This window comes from Sus scrofa, chromosome 14 (assembly GCF_054392235.1).
Source record: "Sus scrofa isolate SSC_HxYL_T2T_F1_AM1 chromosome 14, Sscrofa_HxYL_maternal_Yorkshire_Landrace_v2.0, whole genome shotgun sequence".
Taxonomy (NCBI): domain Eukaryota; kingdom Metazoa; phylum Chordata; class Mammalia; order Artiodactyla; family Suidae; genus Sus; species Sus scrofa.
Window position 1 is genome coordinate 111,567,165 of NC_139396.1, and position 15,510 is coordinate 111,582,674.

General features: G+C 42.0%; 1 protein-coding gene across 9 annotated transcripts in view; it reads left to right on the forward strand.

Moving 5' to 3' along the window:
* The window catches only part of WDFY4 (WDFY family member 4), a 289,400-nt gene that overhangs the window by 13,823 nt on the left and 260,067 nt on the right, over positions 1-15,510 (forward strand). For all 9 annotated transcript variants that reach the window (XM_084996485.1, XM_084996486.1, XM_084996478.1 and 6 more), the window contains exon 2: positions 5,107-5,357. Coding sequence is in view for 7 of the 9 variants with exons in the window: in XM_084996478.1 (XP_084852604.1) it covers positions 5,124-5,357 (234 nt within the window). In the remaining 2 variants the exon portion in view is untranslated. The remainder of the gene's footprint in view (positions 1-5,106; positions 5,358-15,510) is intronic.

Here is a 15,510-nt window from a genome sequence, read left to right on the forward strand (position 1 = left end):
TATGGCATCTATCTGATACCAGAAAACCACCACAGGGAGCCTGGAAGGGCACTGAGCAGCAGGCAGACAGAAACACAGCCAACAAAATACATAGTGAGATACAACAGAGATGCCATTGATTTTTTTTTTAATTAAAGTTTTCTTCCTGGAGTTCCTGTCATGGCACAGTGGAAACGAATCTGACTAGGAACCATGAGGCTGTGGGTTTGATCTCTGGCCTCGCTCAGTGGGTTAAGGATCTGGTGCTGCTGTGAGCTGTGGTGTAGGTTGCACATGCAGCTTGGATCTGGTGTGCTGTGGCTGTGGTGTAGACTGGCAGTGTAGCTCTGATTGGACTCCTAGCCTGGGAACTTCTACTGCTCTGGGTATGGCCCTAAAAACCAGAAAATTTTTTTTTCTTATGTAAGTTAAAGGTGTACAATATAGTGACTCACAATTTTTGAAAGTTACAGTCCATTTATAGTTATTATAAAATATTGGCTATATTCTCCATGTTGTACAATATATCCTTGTAGCTTATTTTATACCCAATAGTTTTTACCTCTTAATCCCCCACCCACATGTTTGTCCTTCCCCCCCCCCCCAATGGTAACCACTAGTTTGTTCTCTATATCTGTGTCTTCTTTTTCTGTTATAATCACTATTTTACTGAATTTTTTAGATTCCACATGTAAATGATATCACACAGGATTTGTCTTTGTATGACTTATTTCACTTAGCACAATGCCTCCAAGTCCATCCATGTTGCTGCAAATGGCAAAATTTCATTCTTTGTTTATGGCTGAGTAGTATATTTCATTGTGTATATATGCACCACATCTTCTTTATCCATTCATGTTCTGATGGACACTTAGGTTGCTTCTATATTTTTGCTATTATAAATGATGCTGCTATGAATATTGGGGTGCATGTATCTTTTCAAATCAGTATTTTCATTTTTTTCAGATATTACCCAGTAGTGGAATTGCTAGGTCATATGGTAGTTCTATTTTTAGTTTTTTGAGAAACCCCCATACTGTTTTCTATAGTGGCTGAACCGATTTATATTCCCACTGATGGTGTATGGGGGTTTACTTTCCTTCACACCTTCACTGACATTTGGTATTTGTGTTCTTTTTGATGATAGCCATTCTGACAAGGGTGAGTTGATATCTTGTGGACTTGATTTGCATCTACATGATGATTAGCGATGCTGAACATCTTCTCATATGCCTGTTAGATGCCATTGCTTTTTACCCAACAAATCATCAAGAATTAAAAAACAGTAACTAAGGAAGCATGAATTCTGGTACACTCTGGGTAGGAAGACTGTACACTCATGTAATGTATTGGGAGAAGCTGTTTGGAAATAGGCGTCAAGAGCCTAAAATTTTTACCTATCTTTAGGTCCAGCTATTTCCTTTTAGTAATGTATTATAATCTGTTATTTAATCATGAATATAATTACAGAACGGCTTAGACATGAGACCTATCATCATAGTACCATCTATAATAGTGAATAATTAGAAACGATTTACTGTCCTAAATATAGTTAAATAAAGAATCAACATGGCTCTACTATTAAAAATGAAGATGTAGATGATCTTTAATGACATGGAAAATAGTCATTTTCTTGTGACACGGAAGAAAGCTATGAACTAATTTCTAAGAAAAATGGATTGAGAGAAGATATGAGTGATTTTTAAAGGCAACAAGGGGAATTCCCATAGTGGCTCAGCAGAAACGACTCTAATATCTACGAGGATGCAGGTTCGAACCCTGGCCTTTCTTAGTAGGTTAAGGATCTGGCATTGCCATGAGCTGTGGCGTAGGTCGCAGATGCAGCTCAGATCCTGCATTGCTGTGGTGTAGGCCAGTGGCTACAGCTCCAATTTGACCCCTAGCCTGGGGACTTCCATATGCTGCAGGAGTGGCCATAAAAAGACGAAAAAAAAAAAAAAAAAGGCAACAAGGGGCCAGTTTCTAGAATATAGTCTTTCAAAGCAACAAGAAAAAGAGGCAAAGATACAAGCAGAGGTTATGAATGGTCATTTTTTCAAAAGAGGAAATCCAAAAGGCTAGGAGGCATATGAAGAGATGCTCAAACTCATTAGAAAGTTAGAGAAACACAAGTTAAAGTGACAATGAGGGATCACTTTACTTCAGTCAGATTGGCAAACACTGGAAAGCTGGCTGATGTCAAGCAGGGATGTGAAGGAAATGGTGGAGGAGCACGTGTGGGGACTGTGGTCTGGGGCTAGCTTTCTGGAGGCATCTTAGTTGGTAGTACTTAGTTGAACTGAGAGGTCTGGGAATGTCCAGGACAGGATGTCTCAGGCAATCTATCCATTCACTGTGGAGCAAACACATCAAATAGGCACAGGATGTCTACTGCATAACATGGAGCAGCAGTTAGAGGAAATGATGTTGACACACACAGAGCCATGTGCTTGGTTCTGTAGTCGTAAGGCTGATTGAGAATGTAAGCTGAGAAAAGATCCTGAAAGTCATTTGAGGAATTTAAAATGCGTGCGTTCAGAAACCAAGTACTTGTGCTGTGTTTGATAAGGACCTGTGCTATCAAGCAGGTGGGCTGGGCCCAGGGGGGGAGACGGGAATGGGGGATGAAGAGCCAAGGGAAAAATGAATAAACCATCAATGCCAGAGAAGAGCCTGGTCCAGATCAGGGAGAGATGATACTAAGACTGAGGAATGTCAGGCACCCCAGTAGCTGTCCCGGTCAACCCCAAAAAGGAAATAGATAAACTCCACCAAGCTCCAGCCCATCAACTGACAAAGCAAACGTACAGATAAAAAGTTTCCTTCAGAACACTCCTACACTGCTGGTGGGAATGTAAATTGGTACATCCACTATGGAAAACAGTATCGAGGTACCTCAGATAACTAACTATAGAAATACCATATAGTCCAGCAATCCCACTCCTGGGCATATAACCAGAGAAAGCATTCACTGAAAAAGACATGCACCCCTATGTTCACTATTCACAATAGCCAAGACATGGAAACAATTTAAATGTTTAATGACAGATGAATAGGTTAAGAAGATGTGGTACATATACACAATGGAATACTACTCAGCCATAAAAAACCAAAATAATGCCATTTGCAGCAACGTGGATGGAACTAGAGACTCTCATACTAAGTGAGGTAAGTCAGAAAGACACATACCATATGATATCACATATCTGAAATCTAATATACAGCACAAATGAATCTATCTACAGAAAGAAAGAAACTCATGGAGGACATACTTGAGGTTAAAAAGAAGGAGGGGAGGGAGTGGGAGGGACTGTGAGTTTGGGATTAGTAGATGCAAACTATTGCATTTGGAGTGGATAAGCAATAAGATCCTGCTGTATAGCACAGGGAACTATATCTGATCACTTGTGATGGAACATGATGGAGGATAATGTGAAAAAAATAATATATGTATAACTGGGTCACTTTGTCATATAGCAGAAATTGACAGAACATTGTAAATCAACAATAATAAATTTTGTTTTGTCTTTTTAGGGCCACACCTGTGGCATATGGATGTTCCCAGGCTAGGGGTCAAATCGGAGCTGTAGCTGCCGGCCTACGCAAAGTGACACGGGATCTAAGCTGCATCTGGAACCTACACCGCAGCTCATGGCAATGGCAGATCCTTAACCCACTGAGTGAGGCCGGGGATTGAACTGAGTCTTCATGGATACTAGTTGAATTCGTTAACCACTGAGCCATGACGAGAACTTCAGGGTTTTTTTTTTTTTTAATTTTTAAAAAAAGTTTCCTTCAATAATAATGTTCTTATTAAACAGGATAAAAGCCTGAATATCAATGGTAATTTTTTTGGGTAGGGACCAGCTTGATATTCTCCCTGTTACTTTTTTTCTTCCCAATTTTTGACAGTGAACGTCCATGGCTTTTGTAGAAGAAAATAATTTCTGCAAGTGAAGTTTGAGAATAATAAGTGTGTGTGAAAGAGGAAGAGCCAGGGACTCAGGGAGTTTTGTACCTAAAGGGTGAGAATGTTCCAAAGAGGGATGGCTTGTCTGGCCATGTGACCCTTAGTTAACTCCCATTCTAGCCTGCAAGGGATGTGTGTTTGAGCTAAAAATAAAGCATGACATATCCCTTCAGCTGCTGAGCCCAGAGCAAAACACTGGCAGATCCACCTCTGTGTCCATCTATCTGGTTTCCATCCCTTGATTAGTGTCTATTGGGTCACTGGCCAGATCCCAAGATAGACCCCCTAGGTGGTGACCCCGTGACTGGGGAAGTCTTCTTGTAGGGAACCCAAACATTGGTTCCTGCTTGGAGTTTCCTGCACTCCTGACAAAAAGCAGACCTTTGTTGTGCTATCAATCAGTCATGACTCAGCTATGAAGTATGATAACTGAAAAGTCAGGGACACAAATAAAGGTACCTTCTGGAGGCTACCTACCTGGAAAACCAGGCTTTGGCCAGTCTCTTTTGTATGTTCCTGACCTCGCCCCTACTGACCCAGGTCCCAGCTTGCATGCACTGCTCCTTTGTGTGTGAAAAGAGAAGTTAACTTAGGGGTTCAAAGGGTCACTTTGAGGATAAAGTCCTCTAAAAATATTGAGTGTGATAATGCTGAGAATGAAGAACTCACATCCTTTTAGACTCATGTGGTACAAGGAAGTTACAATCGAAGATAGAGAATTACATGCCTGAATATGCTGGTAAGATATTTACACGTCTCCTCTATTTGTTCAGCCTTTTTAAAGGGGAATAGCATCAAGAAATAAAACAAACAAACAAACCAAACAGGCTTTGGTGTTAAAAGTTTGCATTTCAACTGGACATCATATTGCCCTCTTATATAGAGAAAATAAGAATGCCCATCTCTTTAATGAGAGCCTGCATAAAGAGTCTAGCATGGTGCCTGGCACACAAAAGATTGTTAAGATGAGTCACTTCTAAATTGTTAAGGAATCTCTTTGTAAAGATGTGTTCCTTGTTTTAGTCAGTTTCAGATTCCTAGAGGAACCACCTTCAACAGGAACTGGGCTGAAGGAGGACGGTACCTTGTCTCACAGCAGCTTCTCCAGAAAGTGCTGTGACAGGACTGTTCATTTTGCTGTTTTGTTCTGAATTCAGATCTGCTTTCCTGAGGTATGGAGGCGAAAGACGTCTCAAAGGCTGAAGACAGGGCTGAGGATCCAGGTTCTGAAAATAAAGGCCAGCCTGATATTGCCGCTCCTGACCTCCCACAAGGAGGGCAGACCCCTGGCCCCACTGCCCTCTGGGAGATGCTAGAACGGAAGTTTCTGGAGTACCAGCAGTTGGATCCCAGAAGCCCAGCTGAACGTCAGAAAAGCCTGTTGAATCTTCTCCCACAGTTCTTAAAGGTCAGTATTATCTCTTTTGAAGCTGTGAAAAGATGATACAGCACTCTGGGGACTCTGGGATGATTGGAAGCTGGAGTCTGTAGTTTCCATATAGTCACAGGTGATCTCCGACTGGTTGCTTCGAGGAGGGTGCTATGTGTTATTTACTAAAGAAAGCAAGTAAGGTGCATCTCCAGGGTGAGGATGGGCTTGGAGAAGATGGATGGTTGGCTCTTGAGTAATATTGTCTCTTTAGTTAAAAAAATAATATTGTTCAACCACAATCCCAGCTTGGGAGCCAGAGGAGAAACCGGCTCCTTTGGGAGCTAGGAAAGGAAAGTGTGCCCTGAGATGTGCATGGCAGGGTGGCTGGTAACCTCAAACACCAGTAACACCAACACCAAGGCCTGGGAGAGCCAGGACATCAATTGTGTTGGTAGTAAACTGAGGTGTAATCAGTGAGGAGCAGCGAAGTAGTGTTCTCTTCCCCGTCACAGGCACAGGAGAGAAGCCCAGCCTGTCCCTGTTGGGCTAGTGGCAGCTGATGACAAGGGATTTCCTTTGTTGTCTTGGAATAAAACTTCTGCCTGAGGTCTGCCTTATAGTTGAATATATTGAAGTTTAATTGTAGAGTTGGAAACATAACACTTTATGAAGACTGAGTTTTTGCTTGACTAGTGATTGGGCTTATTATTACAAAAACCGTACACCTATATTCGCAGCACAGAGAATGTGAGATATTTTTCACATTTAGAAGTAAACTGGGATAGATAGAGGCTTTGGCAGGGTTTTATTGGGAAACCCCTTTGTTAATATGTCTCATCTAACTTTATTTTTTTTTTTTTTGTCTTTTTATGGCTGCTTCTGTGGCATATAGAGGTTCCCAGGCTAGAGGTTGAATCGCAGCTGTAGCTACCCACCTACACCACAGCTCACAGTAACGCCGGATCCTTAACCCACTGAGAGAGGCCAGGGATGGAACCTGCATCCTCATAGATGCTCATAAGATTTGTTTCTGCTGAGCCATGACAGGAACTCCGTTATCTAACTTATTAACCAGAAATATTTAAGGATTTTCAAAGATGACTTAGAATCTCCTCAGGATCATATGTATAGGATGCATTAAATATGTAGGCATGCCTTTCTATAAAAAATTGCCAAGTAACTTACTGTCCATAAGTTCATTATTTTCCTCCATGTGTTGGACTTCTATACCCCATTCAACCCACTTCATGGATTACATAATTAGGGAATGGAGAACATACTGGAAAAGAGGAACTAGGTTAGTGGAGACAGCTCAGGTTTCTCATTTCCAGGCTTCCCTGCTCTGACAACCCTGCTTCTGCGAGGCAGCTTAGTCTCACCCAGTTCTCAGATCAACTTTGCCTTATGGAAGTAAAAATGTGAGCATTCTGCCAACCCCTTCCCGCCCAATTCCACTGGGAATGTGTACAGGTTCAGCTGCTACATTTTTATCTTTCCCATCCCTCTGGGCAGCCCTGGATGAACGGACTATGCATTTGAGAGCCAGGGCTTGATACTTCTTCACCTCTTCCAGCTTGTGGATTTGAGAATTCATTCATTTGTTGTATAAATCTTCGTTGAGCTTCCATACCCTGTTCTAGGGCCTGGGACCATGAAAGTAAGGAAGATATATGGAGGTTTTACCTCCGTCCTCCAGAGCAGAGGATAACGACAAACACCCACAATGTGTTCTCTTTGGCTTGTAGGGGTTAAACATGAATCAGTGCCATTTTTTTCAAAATGGAAGGTTTTCATATGAGATTCAGATTTCAAATTTCTCTTGAAGAGACCTGTAGCTGTAATATTGACAACTGGATGGAGTTGGTTAGGGGCCCCCCTTTTAAACAGAAGTTGGTCTTGGTCCCCATTTTACCCTAGTCCATCACTCCCTAATATCTTTCTTCCAAGGCACATTACTTATTCATGTTATCTGACTCAGCAGGCATTGACCTTATGAATAGGAAGCTGTTCCTATTATAACTGAAGCTCAACACTGGCCCATGTCTCACAAACCCTGTCCTGGTGTGGTAAGGGCCCTCCCAGAACAAAGGGAAGGCAATGTGGCATAACCAGCATTTGCGTGCATATTCATGTGCAAGTCTGTAACATAGACCATCCAACCAGAATTTACAGAATGTATGTTATCTTATAAGGGGGACAAAGGGACCCAAGCGTAAAATAAAAAAATAAGGGAGGGTATATAAGACAGCACCCCACTGCATTCGGAGCTCAGCCTTTGGATATGAATCCCCTGAGCCAGTGCCGGCACTAATAAATGCTGCTTCCCGACAAAAAGCCTGTGTCCCATCTCTCTGTAAGAGAATCCTGCAACACTGGTAACTGGAGGCACAATGGCCCTATAGCTGAACACATGAGCTTTCAAGTCAAACAGTGGGGCTCGAGTCCCAGCTCCACTGCTTGTTAGCAGTGCATCCTTGAGCAAGTTACTAAATATTCCTAAACCTCTATTTCCTCATCTGTAAAGCAGAATCAATACAACTGCACTGGGAGACTGTGAGGGTGAGATAAGATGAGGACTATAAAGTCCACGGCATGTGGACAACAGACATGGTCCCCATCACCTTTCCACCAGTCACCAGAAGCTAAATACACATGTATAGTTTGAGATGCTGTAGCTACTATTCTCCAAACTGCTGACAAAAATATGCTATGTTTCAGATCCCTGGAGCCCACCTCTGATAAACCCTGTAGAGGCAGCCTATCATAGGCTTTATTATTTTCTTAAAACCCATATTCTTTTATTAAGTCCTACATGTTTGCAAACCTGTTGTTCCTATTAAGTTCTGTCCAATAAAATCCTGCCACAGCCACAGCCACAGCCCTCAGGCTTCTTAATTAAGAGCTGGTAGCAGAAGTTCCCGTCATGGCTCAGTGGTTAACGAATCTGACTAGGAACCATGAAGTTGCGGGTTCCATCCCTGGCCTTGGTCAGTTGGTTAAGGATCCAGCGTTGCTGTGAGCTGCGGTGTAGGCCAGTGGCTACAGCTCCGATTAGACCCCTAGCCTAGGAACCTCCATATGCCTCGAGTCTGGCCTTAGAAAAGCAAAAAAAAAAAAAAAAAAAAAGAGCTGGTAGCAGAAAGCAGCATGGGGAAAGTGGGAGGTTTTTCATGCTGAGCGGGGTATAGTGCAGGTAAAATCTGAGCTGTAGATGAAGAGTGAAGAAAGCCATTGGGATATAAGTCCTTATGTAAGAAGTCAAGCTTGTAGCTCTACATTTTATAACTATAAAACAAAGTTCCTCAAGTTGTCTATAAAGAACCCCCTTAGAAATATCAGGACTTAAAAAAGATATGCCATCTCCCATGAAATGTGGCCATCAATGTCAAAGCCTTATGCATGAATTGGTTGTCATGGAAAGCATGCCCCAACTGAATTGAAACTACTGAATGCATCTAAAAGATGGGCTACTTTGTTTGGTGGAGCTCAACTCTCTATACCAGGCTCTTTTCACTTTGGATCCAAGGAAAATTAGGATGATCTGGAATATTCTTCCTTTTAAGACAATGCACACCAAAGATTCTGAAGTGTTGCTCTTGCTTGGGAAAGGCTTTGTCCCTCGATTGTGGGATCTTGCCTATCTTATCCAGACTCTTTGTCAGTCAGAGCCAGCATAAAAGGGGTAGTCCATGTGTATTTAGGGCTCTGGCAAAGGCTGACAGCGGTGCATGCCCCACCTCAGTGGCTGTCACTTGCCTTGATTTAGTAAGTCTTGAGATTTGACAACAGGTCTTGTGAGGCAGTCTCCCTCAGAGCTGCTTCTTTGGAATGTTCTTTCCCAAAACTTCCCTTCAGCCTCTTTGACTTTCTCTTTTATGTGATTCTTCCAACCACACAGAGGACGAACTTATCCCTTATCCCTGTCATTGTTTACATGTAAATCTGCATCAACTTTAGGCAAATACAAAGAGTGGCTTGGTTGGTTCTATAGTAAATTCTAGTCCCATTGTCTCTGGCTTGAAGAATAACTCTAGAATTGTTAAGGAGTGAACCCACCGGACACTTTGGTGATTGTCATGGTAATAAGGAGTCTCTAGGCACTGGAATCCCAGCAGGGAGCTGCAGGCTGAGTCAGAAACAAAGTTCTCACCAGGAATTGCAGGCTCTCCTCCTCCACCAGGCTCTGTCTCTTCCCTTCCCAGGTCAAAGCCAGGGCTAGTGGTTACTTGCACTAGTGGTAAGTAGTAATGTTCACCAAGTTCTAACTAACTAAACCAGGCATTTTGCTTGGTGTTTACAAGGCCTCATAACAGCCCTATGAAGTAGGTGCTATTTTTATCCCAGCTTTATAAATGAGGAAAGAGAGGTCTAGAGAATTGCAAAACTTGACCAAGGTCACCCGGTTGTTAGTGGGGAGCAGAACTGAACCTGAGCAGTCTGCCAAGTCCTGTGTTCTTAACCACTGGGTTCCCTTGGACAATGCTGAGGTTCATAGAACAGAGCACACGTGGTTTCTTTTTCCTATCCCATGATTTATTGGACAATGGCTTTGCCTAGCTAGTGAAACTGGCAGTGCTAACGGCCTGAACCGAGCCAGAACACAGATTGGGACTTGAATCCATGCACTGGGACTTGATCCCGGCCTAAACCCAGATTGGGACTTAAACTCAAGGTTTTAAAGTAGAATCACTCACCCTGTGTCTGGATTCACTGAGGTTCAGGTTCTTCATGTCTCCACGCAAAAGGAATTCAGCAAGAGATAAAGTGATAGGCAAGAAATAGGTTTATTAGGATAGGACGCTTGTGAGAGATGCCAGCTTGTGAGAGATGCCAGCAGGCAGGCAAAGAAGCTCTGCCCCCAGGATCCAGTGGGCTACAGTTTTTATCATCCAGGGGGAGTGGGGATTGGAAAAGCCCACCTCTTCCTTTCTGGGAGTACTGGCTTCTCCTGGGTATCTGGTAAGGTGCGTATTCAAATGAGCAGAAGGGCTGTCCTCAAACTCCTACCCCTGGTCTGAATCTGAATGCAGACCTCATCCCATCCCCCACCTAATGACCTGAGGCAATTCTCAAGTCTCCACTAAGGGAGCAAGCCTGCCTTGTTCTGATGGCTTTTTTTGAGCAATTTATTGACTTACAGTGATCTCCCAGTGTCCCCTAAGTTTCCCTCATTATCTGTGGTCCTTTATTGGGACTTCTAAAACTACCTGTGTCTACTCCATCTCTATCACTAGTATCCATGTCTCCTTGGGTACAAAAAGTATCCTACCCCCTGCACAGGCACTCTTTGGGTAGCTGACTCCAGAATGTTGCAGACAAGGAAGAAGTTTTATTACATCACACGGGAAGCAGCACAGAGACAATGACTTCCCAGAATGCAGAGCAGCACTTGCAGGAAGGATTTAACTGATTATTTTTCTTTCCCTGTCAAGAGCTTTGGATTTTGGTCTTTCTAGAGCCTTCCCTATCATAGGATCTCACACCAAGGGAAGAAGGCATTCTTCTAATAAGCATGGGTAGGTTCTGTTTGCCTTCAGCTGTGTTTGCCTTAGAGGAAAGGGAACTATATGGGTCTTTTCATTGCATAGAGATATTTAGTAATAATAGGGGAAAGCTAGAGCTATAAATGTAACTGTTGAAGACTGTTCTTAAAATATGCACTTTGAGAGAAAGCAGGCAGTGAGACAGGGAATCCTTTGCAATTAGTGAAAAATTCCTCACCATCTGGGACAGACAATCTGGGAGGTAGGACAACTTGGGAAGGAAAGGGAATCTGGATGTGGCAGATTAGAGATGCTGTGAACGGGATCACACTGCTCCCTTCAAGAGGTTTCATCTAGGTCCTCTCCCCTTGAATCTGGATGGGTTTGTGATGGCTTGTCTATTGGAATAGGGCAGAAGTGACATTTCTGGGCTTGGGCCTCCTAGAGATTTGTAGCTTCTTCCTGTCACTTAGAATACCCACTCTTAGAACCTTGCTGCCATATTATGAGGAAGCCCAAGCATCCTCAAGTAAAAGTCTACATGGAGAGAAACCAAGGCCCCAACCTTACAGATGCGCTTGCTGCTGACAGCCAACACTAACCATCCAGCTTTGTGAGTGTGCCATCTTGTGAGTGGATCTCTTGGCCCTTGTTAACTGCCCTGGCTGAGTGAAGCAAAGAAAAGTTGTCCCTGTTGAGCCCTGCCCAAACTATAGATCCATGAGAAAAATAAATGATTGTTGTTATTTTAAGTCACTCAGTTTTGGGCTGGCTTTTTGGAACAGTGGGTAACATGGGCAGGACTCCATTTATTTCCTAGTGTGGAGGGACTGGAATTAATACTAAGTCAGTGTACTTGAAAGTGAGTGTGTGTGTGTGTGTGTGTGTGTGTGTGTGTGTGTACATGTGCATGTACACAGGTGTGTTTAGGTACTCTTAGGCTAACTGCCTGGCCAATGATACAGAGTTTATGCCGTTGGGCAGGTCAATTATTCTCACATAAACCAAGTATGGGTACAACTGACTGTGGAAGAGAGAGAATAGCATTAAATACAGTAATAAGGACAATCAACAGCTATTTCCAAGTGTGGTATCTAGAGAGGATGGTGAGAGTAAATACCCCTCTTTGTCCATCCCCAACTTTAAACCACCTCAGAGTGGGGCCTGCAACACTGTTTATTTCCTTTTGGGGTGGGAGGAACAACATTTTTGTTATGTTAGCAAAGTTTTGATGCATCATTTTTTCTTTTCTATTTACAAAGGAGAGAATCAATTGTGTCATAGCACCAAGGGGACCTCATGTAAAGTCTCTGATATTGTTTTGAGTTCATTTGAAAGCCAAATTACCAAATTCCTTGGCAAGGAAGCAATAGTAATATTGCAGTCACACTTGAAAACTAACCAGGTTCTCTGTCATTCAAAGCTGGGGTTTTTGCCCATCTCCTCCAGAGCATTTTGTCATCCCTTATTTTCCTTTGGAGACCAGAGCATCATTTTCTTTCTTCCTTCCATGTGAGGGGACAGCCACAAGGCATGTTGGTGCAGCTTAGATAATGCAAGTAAATAAGAGTTTTAAAAAATATTGAGCAATATTCTCCCAGCGTGCAAACCCCAGTTTGGGAGAAAATTAGGTCCTTTTGGAAGCTGCCTTAACTCTTTGGGGTCTCCAAGGTACCATTCAGTAAATGATTGCCTCTGAGCCTGAAACAGTACCCCAGTGGCCTGAAAGAGTTAATGCGGCCTCCAGAAGTGCCCATCATGGTCCCAGGAAGGAGTGTGGGCCTTGGGAGAATCTGGCTGAGCATACAATTACTGTTCAACTCACAGTGGCCCAATTTGCTTTATTGGAGAGTGCCTCCTGGAGTCCCACTGCTCAAAGACGATCTAGATGCCTCTGAGTCAACTGTCTGCAAATTGGTCTTTGAGGGGTTTGCCAGTGCAGGGAGGAGGCACAGGAATTTGTTAGGAAGACATAATAGCAGAGTTCTCTGTCCTGGGGAAGAGAAAGAATCTTACCAAAGAAATTCCCTGCCAGAAGGATAGATTTTCTCTCTGGAGATGACTGTTTCCGGGTGAAAGCTGGTTTCCAGGTGGTAGCCATACATTCTTAGACATGCTCATGCTGCTGGGGTATGTGTGAGAGAATTCAGCTCTTTATTCTGCTGCTTAACTGGTTCTCTGGGCTTACCTTCTGGCTCAGCCTCAGTTGTTTCTTTAAAGTGGGAATAATCATAATGCCAACCGCAAAAGTTTGTTTCGAGGATTAGTGGAAACAATGCATGTAAGTACTTGGCCCAGCGTTTGGCACAAAACTGGCATGCAAGACACTTGCCCATCATTCTGCACAGTGTGGGTTTCATAATCATGTGTTCACTTATTAAATATTTGCTGAAGGTCTACTATGTATAACAATGAATAACATTCACCTAGCATTTTTGTAGTTTCAGCAAAGTTCTGACGTACCGCTTTTTTATTTACAAAGGAAAGGTGTAACTATGTTTGTTTATAGGGTAGAAAATTTTTAAAGTATCTCAGAAATAAAGTTTCATTCAAATCAAAATAAATACCCAATACTCACCACCCACATTAAAGAAATAAAACATTTCAGATAAGCTAAAGTCATCTGTGAATTCATTCCCTTTCCTCTCTCCTCCAGTGGTAAGTCCAAACCTGCTGAATTATCATTCCCTGTGGGGAATGATATATATAGAGAGATAGCAAGTTGTAACACATTTTACAAATATCATTCTAAAATACCAGTGAGACCATATGTAAATTACATAATAATACAGGTATATTTTTATAACCATAAGTAATATTATTGTGTAATTTATATACAGACTCACAATTATACTGTAATATACTTTTGCTATTTGCTTTTTCCACAACATTCTTTTTCTGGGGTTTATCCATATTGATACAGCTCTCTTTCTCTTTTTTCGTTCTATGTAATATCATATAACTATGTCACAAATTATTTGTTCATTGTCCTATTTATGAACATTAAGTTTATCTCAATTTTTCCCAATCACAAATACCACATAAATATTCCTCTTTATCATCCACGTCTCCTTGTGCACACCTGCCAGCATTTCTCTAGGAAATATACCTGGGGGTGGAATTGCTGGCTAGTTGGATGTGTGCCCCTTTAACTTTACTGGTTTGGGTTAGATGCTTCTTCAAAGAGGTTGAAATGACATTCTACTGGTAGAGGATGGGGGTTTCATGGTCCCTCACCTTCACCCACATTTGATATTTTCAGACTCTTCATTTTTACTAACCAGAAAAATATGTATCTCATTGCAGTTATAGTTTGCATTTTCTTGGTTATTAGTAACTTGCTATTTATCTTTTATAAATTACTCACTGGCTGTTTTTTTGAAAATCAGATTTTCTTTCTTTTTACTTTTTAGGGGTCTAGATATCATTCTTGTTTTAGCTATACACATTGCAAATATTTTTCCCCAATCTGTGACTTTGCTCTTTGTTTTGCATATAGTGTATCTTTTTACATAGAAAAGATTTTTAAGGGTTTTTAATTTTTAACAAATACAGTACGGCAAGGAAATATCTTGAAAATGATTTCCCTTTGGAAATTTTATATCCTTCTCACCTTTTCTAAAAGGAAGGTCTGAGCTTAAAAAAAACTTGGTCAGACCTTTGGGCAGGAATATAATTTAATATGGTTGGGGAGTGGGAGCAGTGGACAGCAGTCCAGCAAAAATGCACTTCATAGAGGCCACTAATTGCCAGGAATGTGCACAGGAACTTACCTTCCTGGTGGGCACCTGAGATCCGGAGTTGCCAGGAACTCAGGTCTGAGGCCAGGGATCATCGCTCCACTCTGTTACGCAGCCTGGGACAACACAGGGGAGAACAAAGGGGAAAGACATGGATGAAAAATAGATCTAGGAACAGCATTCCTATGGAAATGGGGAGGAAATTCTGAAAAGACTCTGGCACCCCAAGCAGAATTGTAAAGGACTTCTATTAAATAGTATCCTAAACAATAAGGGGGAAAATCTGAGGAAAAATATGTCCAGATAGGATAAAGATAGAGAAAGGGCAAATAAGAAAGGATTTTAAGGAAATTAAAAAGAAATGAGGTTTAAAAAAATATGACAATAGCTTGGACTAGGAAAAGATTTTCTAAGCCTGGAAATAAAGCCAGAACACAAAGGAATGGATTGAGAAATTTCATTTAAGGGGAATTTCAGATTTCTGTACAACAAAACCAGACAGTACCAAATTCAAAGATTAAAAACGACAAATTAAAAAAATTGAGGAGTTCCCGTTGTGGCGCAGTGGTTAACGAATCCGACTAGGAACCATGAGGTTGTGGGTTCGGTCCCTGCCCTTGCTCAGTGGGTTAACGATCCGGCGTTGCCGTGAGCTGTGGTGTAGGTTGCAGACGCGGCTCGAATCCCGCGTTGCTGTGGCTCTGGCGTGGGCCAGTGGCTACAGCTCCGATTCAACCCCTAGCCTGGGAATCTCCATATGCCCGGGAGCGGCCCAAGAAATAGCAACAACAACAAAAACAACAACAACAACAAAAGACAAAAAGACAAAAACAAAAAAAAAATTGAGATAGTATTATAGATCAAGATGAATGATTTTTATATATAAAGAGATTTTTAAAATAAATTAAAAAACAATGAAAACCCTGATAGGATATTGAGCTAAGAGTAAAAACAGATAACTCAAGA